Source organism: Ostrea edulis, chromosome 7 (assembly GCF_947568905.1).
Source record: "Ostrea edulis chromosome 7, xbOstEdul1.1, whole genome shotgun sequence".
In the NCBI taxonomy this organism is placed as follows: domain Eukaryota; kingdom Metazoa; phylum Mollusca; class Bivalvia; order Ostreida; family Ostreidae; genus Ostrea; species Ostrea edulis.
In genome coordinates this window covers 31,795,404-31,806,712 of record NC_079170.1, presented here as the reverse complement: position 1 = coordinate 31,806,712, position 11,309 = coordinate 31,795,404, and the positions used below count along the sequence as shown (strand labels likewise).

Sequence of the window (11,309 nt, the reverse complement as noted above, 5' to 3'; positions counted from 1 at the left end):
GTGTATCAGAGACCCGCATATTTTGTGCCTTATGAACTATGAAAATACAATGACACGGACTCATTGTGACGTCACATTAAACTACGTCTACCTTGCCGTAAAATATATGGAAAATGAAGGAGGTTGCCCAAGAGGTAAATATGATGGGGAGATATGATGTTTGAGAGGGAGATATGAAGTTTTGTCATCCCTGGCACGTGACTGTCTAGACCAATCAGATTACGCGTTGCATAGAATTTTCATTCTGAGGTATAATAATACTAGTACTTCTACCAGTGTTTATGTTTTTGCTTACCTAAGCCATCTTTAGCGTTTTCTAACAATTTTGAATTCTTCACTAGACCAATATCAACTACACTCAACACATCATAGTTTGGTGATGGGAAGTTACGAAGTGCAGGTATTGCAATGGAGGGCTCATCAAAGGGGGAAATAATGGATAAATAATGGAAAAAAGTTGTAACACATGTACAGGTACATTAACCATGTTTGTTTGGAAAGAAAACAGAAAAAAACTCATTATTAGAAGATGTACGTATGCGCCTATACTTGTGATGCTATATTTGAAGTGACGGACAACACCACTCAATACCGTCGGCGTGAGTAGAATTGTATGTATCTAGTCTATTCATGCTAAAAGAGATACCACGAAAATAACGATTTCTGATTTTATTTCATTGTGCATTTATGAAGAAAACAATTTAGCGACTTCACATAACAAAACTACCATATTCACGGCAACAATAAGATTTAACAAATAATCATGGAGTCAATGTGGACACCTTACACAGATTCCAAAGTCCTCAATCTATCACCGATTCCACGCCGTCACCTCACATAATGACCACTGACTACTGCTGTTCCCATTCGCAAAATATATCATCAATTCTCTGCAGCTGTGGAGATTTACACATGCGCAGTAATACTTGCAGATAGAGAGGTCTTGGTTTCTCTCGTCATGAAGCAGTGAGCAGAATTGTGTTGGCTGACCTGGATCTTTATAGGAAACCTGTATGCAAGGAAAACAACGTGTTTTTTTTATAGCGTTTAAATCAATGAAAACGATATGAATATAACAAACAATGATCAATTTCATAATTCCTGTAAAGAATTCATAGTTAAGCGTAGGGCAGACACGGGCCTAGGAGAAATAAGAAATCCCTGTTGACCGATCACAAAATGACCGCATTTTGGAAAGTTTCCTATTACTGTACAAAATAGACAGTTGGCAAACACGGAGCCTGGATATACTAGAGTTGGGGTCAGGTGCCTAGGAGGAGTAAGCACCCCCTGTCGACCGATCACACCTGCCATGTGCCGTATATCCTGATCAGGTAAACGGAGTAATCCGTAGTTAGAATTAGTGTGCCAAGAACGGCCTAACAATTTGTATGAAAAACGTCAGACAGCTTTGACCTCATGGTAGGTTGTACTGGCAAACCAAATTATCATAACGACCATATTATAATTTGCGAATTGTTGATTTTAAACGAGGCTGTTGAAACCCGTGTAACATAAACTTGTTTGTCAGTGGCTGCCTCGATTTAAAAACTAATCACACACAGAACAAGCTGTTGTGTATCAAATCAGTTGAGATATAAACACCATATGAAGCTGATAATGGGATATTGCTACATAAATATGGGAAGTTGGAGAAGGAGAAGTTGAAACCATTCCGTTTGTCATGAAGTGAAGTTCTTAGTTTGCCGTTGATATCTATTTTCATAAAATATCTAACTACACAGCGGATGTAGAAGACTCTGCGATGTGTTTTATTTCGAATTCACTGGGATATATAGAATCGACATGTGAATGAAATTGATTATTGTTAATAAATAAAACGTCGTCTCTATAATCTAAATGTCGAATTGAAGGTCAGAACAAGATATTTTTTCTCACGTAGAAGCTTTTGAATAAATTCTGCCTTATAAGAATATAAAAACAGGTCAGCTAACAAAGGAGGACAATTCATGTCCATGGGAAATACTGTTGGAAGACCTGATCACCAACGACTACGAAGATATTGTCAATTAGGAACTCCATTTTTTTTATTTCAACTTAGGAGTGCTTGTGCATAGAATCGATATAGTGTTTAACAAAGTAAAGTCTTGGGTTACTGTTTTTCCCTTTTCGTTGGAGAGGTAACGGTCTATTATATCAAAAGATCTAGACTTTAACCTATCTTAAGGGATGGTCATGTAAAGTGTTAAAATGTCATATATTTTGATGTTGTTGAATGGAGAAAAGGTTTGGGATTTCAAATTTACTATAAAGTACTTTAGAATTTATAGAATCCAAATTTGATTCCACCACTTCTGGCGTATGTTTTGGCATAGTACGTTTGATGTGTCTCCTTCACAGCTGTTAATATTCTTGTGAGGAGCAAATATAAGGGCTTGGTAGAGTATTTTCTGGATCCAGCGATGCATCTGTATTTGCAAGGGTTTTGAGAAGTGTAATAATCCTGTATAAGTGCGATAACACCTATTCCCATCCCCTTTGACTGGGATATTGAATGTGTCTTAAATTGAAGCATGCTTTTGAAGAATTTCATCTTTCAAAAGGGCTGTTGGAGTACATGTTCGATTACTAAATGTTATGATAATAATGAAGTTCTTCGTTTCCATATTTAGCATCTGGCATAATCTTTGACAGAATTCATAATAGAGATGAAGTTTATCACCAATTGAAAGACCAAGGTTCTCTGAATTCAGGATATTTTAAATTAAGTTATTTCCGAATGTCATTTTCAACTATATCAACATCACCAATAATGGCGTATCCAGCTGGACTATATTTGAAAGAAGACGAAGAATTTATCCAAAACACCATCTACAAAAAACGATTGTAAGTTGATATAAATTCATGGAAAATGTTTTGCCTACCCACCTCCCCAAACTTTTGATTTCAAGTTGGGAGATTTTAAACAAATATCGTATAGTGGACCTTGCCTGCATAATGTTGACATCTGAATGATTATCACATGTAAGATCATGTCCGATGAAGAGGATCTCAAATGGGCTAGGGCTAATTCCAAAGACGTCCATGACACTCATCCTTGTCCACATAAACGGGATTGTCTCCCCCTGAAGGGGCAGTGGAAAACATGTCATATTGTTTCTGTCAAACGCTTGCGACAGCTTTAAGGCAAGGTCTCCGGAGGGATCATTGAATATCTCAATGTTTTTGGAAACTGAAAGAAAAAGACAAACATATTTTAAAACGTTGTTATGTTTCACTTGTTCATTAGATAGTTACTGAATAGTTACTGAATAGTTGATATATATTTTACAGTTACAGAAAACTGAAGATAACCAATAGTCATCAATCTCATAGATCCTAAAGAGAATGCAAAATTAAGATAAGGGCAAACACGGACCCTGGACATACCAGAAGTGGGATCAGATGTCTAAAAATAGTAAACATGTCCCGGTTTAAATCCATTATCTGGGTTTTGTAGTAGCAGCATATTTGATTTGCAAGTTATTGATAGCTTTATTTTGTGTGTAAATAAATGTTTTAAAAGTCCCAAAGTAGGTGAAGTACTACACATGTTTTCTTTGACTTTTCTAATGCTGGACGCGTGGTGTAGAAAAGGTCACAATCCATGTTAAATGTCTGAGGTGTAATGCTGCATTACGATCGAATCCAAGCCTCCCAAAGTGAGCCAAACCACTAGACTAGACTGATGCATACAGAATGGTTAATCTAAGCCTCGCAAAGCGACCCCCCCAAACACTATATATATATATATATATATATATATATATATATATATATATATATGTATAAAGATATATAAAGTTCCAACAACACCCGATACTTCAGTGTCGGATCCACAACATGGATACAAGGTCAAATGCAAAAAATTATACAAAGCACTAAAATGACCAACGATACGAACAACCAGATTGTCTAATTTTCGGGACGACCCGTCCCTTCTTCAGGACAAACGAAAAGAATTACATAAGGTGGTCAATATCAACAGAGCATAATAACAAAAACTACATATAAATACATCTAGCACTACAACTACACTAATCTACAAACGTATTTACAACGCAGACTACATGTTTTTGGTCTTTAGGCTTGCCAATCAATGTTAAAAGTGGAGCGAATTAGGACATGCCTTATTCGTCCAAAGAGCTGCTCCAGAGTGGAAAATATCTTGCAAAATATTGTGATGTCATTGGTTTTTTTTTTAGATAAAAGATATACCCTATGCCTTTAAAAGTGTTGAATAAAGTACAAAGAATAACTTGTTGCAGCTAAATAGGACTTACATATGTGTTGCATTCGTTTCAAATGCACTAGGGAAGAAAGTAATTATTTGTGACCAGAATATTTCCGATTCAGTATTTGTTTAGCTTCAGAAAATATTACACTAAACTGTAACATGTACAGAAGGAAATATTCTGGTATATTGAAGAGCTTCACATTACATGTAAGTTTTTGTATGACGGCGGTTGTGACCGGTCAACAGGGGATGCTTACTCCTCCTAGGCACCTGATTCCACCTCTAGTGTGTTCGGGGGTCCGTGTTTGTCCAAGTATCTATTTTGTATTGCTTATAGAAGTTATGAGATTGATCTCTGTTCGTTATCTTCACCTTGCATAGTACATGGACTTGTGAACGTTGAAGAACAAGCAGAATAGTGTAAAAGTTGAGAACCTGTAATATAACCTCACCTTGACATTGTGCGTCTGATAGAATATGACTGCCAGCTAAAAGAGAATAAGAAATGACATAAAATTATTGACGTTTGATAAATTCAGAAATATATTGCAACTGTAACTTACACACATTTGGTTTTAATTCCACATTTGTTAATCCAACTTATTCTTCAAGTTCACTTTCAAAAGACCAGGTCCTCCAAAATCACAATCATAGATTTAAACACATTTGATATCCCAGTAAGTGGGACGACTGAATATGAGTTATCGTACCTATACGCTGTATAAAAAAACTTCAGGCAAGATACATTGCAGTGTCTAGTAAATGTTCCACGGAGCCCCTAGCTTTACTCCTCACAAATATTAATTGCTGTGACAGAGAAAACTAAGTCGTATTGCGTTACAATTTTACAAGATGGGGTTAAATCAAATGTGGATTCTCAAAAACTTAAAAAAAACCCTAGTTTTGATATCACAAAATTCAAGAATCAACAGCATCAAACTGTACGGTTTGTGAACACTTTACACAACTACTCACCACGATGAATTGAAAACTACCCTTTTTAAATCATTAATGCTGTTTTTGCAAGAGAAATAATCAAAAATATCCATAACCTGTGATCAGTGATCCAAAAATATTGTGAAAGATCGGTTCATATGTAATTTTAAAGGCGGTTTGTTGAAAACTATAAGGTCACTCAATAAATATTATATTCGCTGTCCATAGCTAGCAATATGACCTCAATATGTGTAATTGGATAATAGATCTATAAAAACCTGGTTTCAGAGTAAATATAACAATAATTCATAGATAAATAAATGATCTGAACATGACTAATTATATGAGTTGTCCATAGATAACTATGAAAGCGATCAAAAACTAATCATGCAGAGGTGAAGATAGGGAAAAATGATCAATCGGATAAATCTTATAAAACTGAGATCAAGTGACTAAAAAGGTAAGCATTCCTTATTCAGCGGTCACACTCACTTTGATTCATCGGTGGCGGTTTGACTTCGGCTTACTCCGTTTACCTGATCAAGATATGGGCTCACGGCGGGTGTGACAGGCTGATAGGGAATGCTTACTCCTTCTAGGCGCTTGATCACACCTCTTTTATATCCAGGAGTCCGTGTTTGCCAAACTCAATTTTGTATTGCTGATAGGAGTTATGAGATTGATCACTGTTCGTTGTCTTCAACTTTAGGTTATGGAGCGCTCATATGATTACTAATGGACCGGTCATATCATACAAGTATGTACTCATCACTCATAATTATTCATAGGTCCGTCATATTGTGGGAATGAGACTGTTGAAACCCCCGTAAAATCAGCTTAGCTCAGTGTCTGGTATTGTCAGTATCCCATGTTGACTGGTCACACCCGTGGTGAGCCCTATTTTGTGATCAGGTAAACGGAGTAATCTTTAGTCAAAATTAGTGTGTAAAGAACGATCTAACAGTTGGTATGAAACATATCGGATATCTTTCCAACTAAGACCAGTATATATAGCGACCGTGCAATTTACGAAATGCTGACTTTAATCGAGATTGTTAAAACCCCTGTAACATCAAATTATGTCAGTAGTCTGTCTCAACATATGAATTTATCATAAATAAATTGTACTCTCGTTTATTCAATCAATCAAGAAATGTAAACATCACATGCAGGTGATATTGGAGTATTGCTACAAAAGTTTGGGAAGTTGATGATTGAGAAACTGAAGTAATATCGTTTGTCATGAAATTGCATTGTTTGTTTGCCATTGATATTCAAGAATCTTCAATAAATTCAAAATTGAATTGTTATTTGTGCATGTGGTAGCCGTATAAAAATGATTTTAAGGAGGTGTGCTACACCAGAGAAATTTGATGTAGATGAAAAGTGTAGGATATGTACAAAAATATTTTGAATTTGAAAATTTGAAAATTTACTTTATTTTGTCAAAAAATACAGTTTTAGTAGAAGGTAATCTGAAATTTTTTTTTAAAACCGCTGCTGGACTCGAACCTGCGACCTACAGTTCAGCAGTCGGTATTCTAACCTACTGAGCTTAAATGGAAAAGGAAAAGTCAAATATTGCTGATATCGATTTTGTCATCCATATTTTTAAAGGAAGTCAGCCATTATGACGATGTAGAGTACTACCTTAAAGACCCCCCAAATACGGCACGGTTTCGTCACGGATCGCTAGATGTGGGCGGAGCTCATCTATGATCATTGTTATTTACTTGGAATTTACCTGACAAAGAGAGCAGGGTGCTGTGTATACTTTTGATATACACATGACGTGTCTCGGGGCCGTTTGCAGAATTTCTTTTATCATAATGTTTGTATAATATTTGTATCCTTGACTGTAGCTGACACAGTCTACACCCACCCCCTCGTTCTATCTTTCTAACTTTCAGTCATTGTCTCAATGAATATTTTCTTTTATGAATATAGAGATATCATAAATGAATAATATAAATCATGTCAATAAGTTACAAATTTTAGAAATTAATGTGCAAATTATTGTTTGATTTCTTATTGTGTAATATATAATGCATTTATTTCGAGCAGAAAACAAATGCAATTATATCAAAATTGCATTAATCAGGGGGACTTTAAAAAAAATGAACAATGCTATCAAAACTCTGGTATACTGGGGTTCCCCAAGAACTAAAGAATGCTGTAAAGTATTGGCTTTTATTGTTATCAAAATATGAAAACATCTTTGGGGGTAGCTCCAGATCATAGTCTCTGCAGATGTCACTCCACCATCTGAGATCTATTGTTAAACGTTTGATTGTCAGGCAGCCTACCATTGATCACTAAACAGGTACGATGTAGGGTGCTAACTTACAATTGAGTCTTTATGTGCAGTGCTCCCTCGATATATTGCCCCAGATTTCTCCCCATGTCAAAACCCCCGTTATAATACCAATCTCACATAAGCCAACCCCGCACATAATGCGATATGGCATTGATTTTCACAAACAAATTGTCAAAGATAGGGTTTACCCTCGATAATAATGCCAATTACCTAACACCCATCAATAATCGCACCAGTATTGTGAGAGCAGTGCGGTTAAGTGTGACAGTCTGGACAAGGTATTCAAATGTTCAGGTTAACTACATATAATTTAATTCTTATTGTATCCTTGTCTCTGACTGGTCAAATTCCAATTGAGGAACGCAGGTTATTTTTGTATAACCTGGTTTGGTATGGGGACACACCCCCTTGAAAACCAGAAGCCGGAACTATTTTTTATCTCTCTCTAAATTTAAATCACAGCACTGTTTTCAGCCTTCTATGAAATAGAAAGTCAACGTGTACAATAAGATACTTCGGTTTGATACACATATTGTTTTCTCTTTGTCAACATCAGCCTCTACTTGTACACAAATCACTGTTGTAAAACATCTTTCTCTGTATGATGGTCGATTATATTCGAATTAATTATTTACCAAGTAAGCATTGCCCTGTTAACTTTGAAATACATTTCTCACTTGGGGAAAAAAAAAGGGGGGGGGGGTCATTGCTTGATCCACCTTTCAACAAAGCAAACAAAAATTCATATGTCACATTTTATCACATGACGTCAGTCACATTGACATGCGGATCGCAATTTGTCATGCATTTGCTTATACATATTTTCTGGTGTTGGATTTACAATTAACGACAACGTTGCATGCAATTCAGGGTAAATTTTGATGTAGTAGAAGTTTTCACAGAGTTAAAAGCAGCAAATTATTGCATTTTCTTATATTTGAAGATTTATTTCGGGTAGGTCTAAGCAATGTAATTTCCCGTATTTTCTCAATCTGTCGGAGATGAGCGACTTCAAAGTCGATCTCTATCTCTAAAGAGCAGCGAAATATACATTGCATGCATAGTCTATATATATTTTCTATCTTGACAAACTTCACCTTCAATACAATATTTTGATAAATAGGATAGGCTCCGTAGAACAAAGATTAAAGATGGCGACCTTCACCGCTAGACGCTTCATCGTTGTTGCTCAGTGAATCATTGCGCGGATCAGTTAAAGCTGTATGACCCGACGTTCATTTATTTTTGTACATAATTACTTTAAAGCAGATTAATTACTTTATAAAGCTATTAACTTTCCCTTAATTACATGCTTAAAAACATCTGCATGTAAAAGAAAACAGTGCGAATATTATTTAGAAAGTAAATATAGTGGCTACATATATAGATCATCCCATAAACGTCTATAAATAGACCCACGCACGTCAGGGGAATCCCAACATAATGTATTAACTCATACACAACTGTCTAGTTTTAAGGCTGAAAGAGCGTAAAACAACGAATTACTAAGAGGTATTTGATATTTTTATTTCTATTAAACTTATGGTACGGTACTGTTATAACAAAATACACAGCTTTACACAGATAAGACCACCGATGATCTGAAAGTTTGAACTGGTCACGTGACTGTCACTTGAAATGGCAGAATGACGCGGTTATTTGTAAACATCGATTTAAAATCAAATTATTTGGGTTAAAACAGGTGAAATGATTTATGATAGGTCGTACAGTCTAATAACTACATACGTGCGATTATTTAATAGCGTTTTTACGAGATGGAAAAAAATATTGTAATTCGGACCATACAGCTTGAAGTTGTATTTTTCCGAGTTTATGTACATTTTGATAAACGAAGGTTAGTATCTTTGTCTCTTGCATTAAATTATAAGGAATGACTTTAATTCTGGGGCAAATTATACGAGTATAGCCTGGGGTGGGTCAGTTTACGCTTTTTTTATACATGTAATCCGCTTCGCGAATTATAAAACGTAAACAGACCCAAACCAGGTTATACTCGTATAACTTGCCCCAGAATTAAAGTCACTCCTTAAATAATTGCTGAATTAAACCGAAAAATATCTAAATGTTTATACAGAATGAAGCCCAAATACATTTACAAAATTGAATTTATTTTGACTGCTCAGTAAATCGTCTGTAACGGTGAATTCGTCACAATGTCACCCCCGCTTTATTGCCAAAATTGGTCTTGAACAAAAGTTTGCAATATATCAAGGGAGCACTGTACATACATATCAATTTCATTTGCTAAATTGCTGTGAAATGCATGAAACAAAACATAGCTCAATCCCATTATTCTTTCTACCAGTATATGCCACCAGTAATGCTTATAATATTGTGAATATAATGATTTAATCAATACCATTGCTTAAAATGTATTCGTTTGAATGAAAAGATTACGAATAAATATGTGGCCCAATTGTAGAGAAGGAAATCATAACTTGATTTTTTTAAACTTCCAGACTACGCATTTTCCATACCTCCATTGATAAGAATTATAATGAATTAGTTTAAAGAATCGTTGAGTATTCTCGATGAAGTCTTCAGATCACATTGTTACGGAAGTCCCTCGATAATTGTACCTTTGTGACTCCAATACAAACTATAATGTTGGTTAGGTATCAGCGAAAACACATTCTTAATTTCAGACACAACAATACCGTAATCCGGTTCATTCTTTAAAAACAAAAAATGATGCTTACTAATTTCATCCATAGGACTGGTATTCTGCAGAGTCACATCGGCTGTTGTTCTTGTTGTCTCTATAGTTGTTGTCTTTACATTTGATGTTTCTGTGGTTCTTTTTCTCTCAGTGCTTGTTGTGTCAGTATTTTTTGTTGTCTCTGAGATTGTTGTTATCTCTGAGTTTGTTGTTGCCTCTGCGTTTGGCGGTTTTATGCTTGTTGATGTCTCTGAGTTTGGTGTTGTCTCTGCGTTTGGTGTTGTCTCTGAATTTGGTGTTGTCTCTGAATTTGTTGTTATCTCTGAGTTTGCTGTTGTCTCTGAGTTTGTTGTTATCTCTGCGTTTGTTGTTATCTCTGAGTTTGTTGTTATCTCTGAGTTTGCTGTTGTCTCTGCGTTTGTTGTTATCTCTGAGTTTGCTGTTGTCTCTGAGTTTGTTGTTGTCTCTGCGTTTGTTGTTATCTCTGAGTTTGTTGTTATCTCTGAGTTTGCTGTTGTCTCTGCGTTTGTTGTTATCTCTGAGTTTGCTGTTGTCTCTGAGTTTGTTGTTGTCTCTGCGTTTGTTGTTATCTCTGAGTTTGCTGTTGTCTCTGAGTTTGTTGTTATCTCTGCGTTTGTTGTTATCTCTGAGTTTGTTGTTATCTCTGAGTTTGCTGTTGTCTCTGCGTTTGTTGTTATCTCTGAGTTTGCTGTTGTCTCTGAGTTTGTTGTTATCTCTGCGTTTGTTGTTATCTCTGAGTTTGTTGTTATCTCTGAGTTTGTTGTTATCTCTGAGTTTGTTGTTATCTCTGCGTTTGTTGTTGTCTCTGCGTTTGACGGATTTGTGTTTATTGTTGACTCTGTATTCATTGCTGTGACTGTGTTTGTTGTTGTTGAATTGTTTATAGGTGACACTGCAATATGAAAAACAACATTTACGCATAAACTCATCGTCATCCTTGTGAACATTATCTATCTTCAATATTTATCAGTAAGTATCATCTGATCAATATTCACCAGCACTTCTTACACGTCACAATCGCCACCACTTACCTGTAATGGGTTTCTCTGAAAAGAGTAAAGAATGCTATATCATACATAGTATATACCTACTTTTTAGCTATGTCAGTGTACCAGTAA

The 11,309-nt window shown here is 35.6% G+C and overlaps 1 protein-coding gene across 1 annotated transcript; it reads right to left on the bottom strand.

Moving 5' to 3' along the window:
* Window positions 1-654: 654 nt before the first annotated feature.
* LOC125653459 (uncharacterized) lies at window positions 655-11,050 on the bottom strand. The gene is made up of 4 exons (XM_048882938.2): window positions 10,211-11,050; window positions 4,690-4,725; window positions 2,952-3,193; window positions 655-1,009 (listed from the first exon to the last, which is right to left on the bottom strand). Exons 1-4 carry the CDS (start codon window positions 11,037-11,039, stop codon window positions 812-814), a joined length of 1,305 nt encoding a protein of 434 aa, XP_048738895.1. The 5' UTR covers window positions 11,040-11,050; the 3' UTR covers window positions 655-811.
* Between the last annotated feature and the right edge of the window lie 259 nt (window positions 11,051-11,309).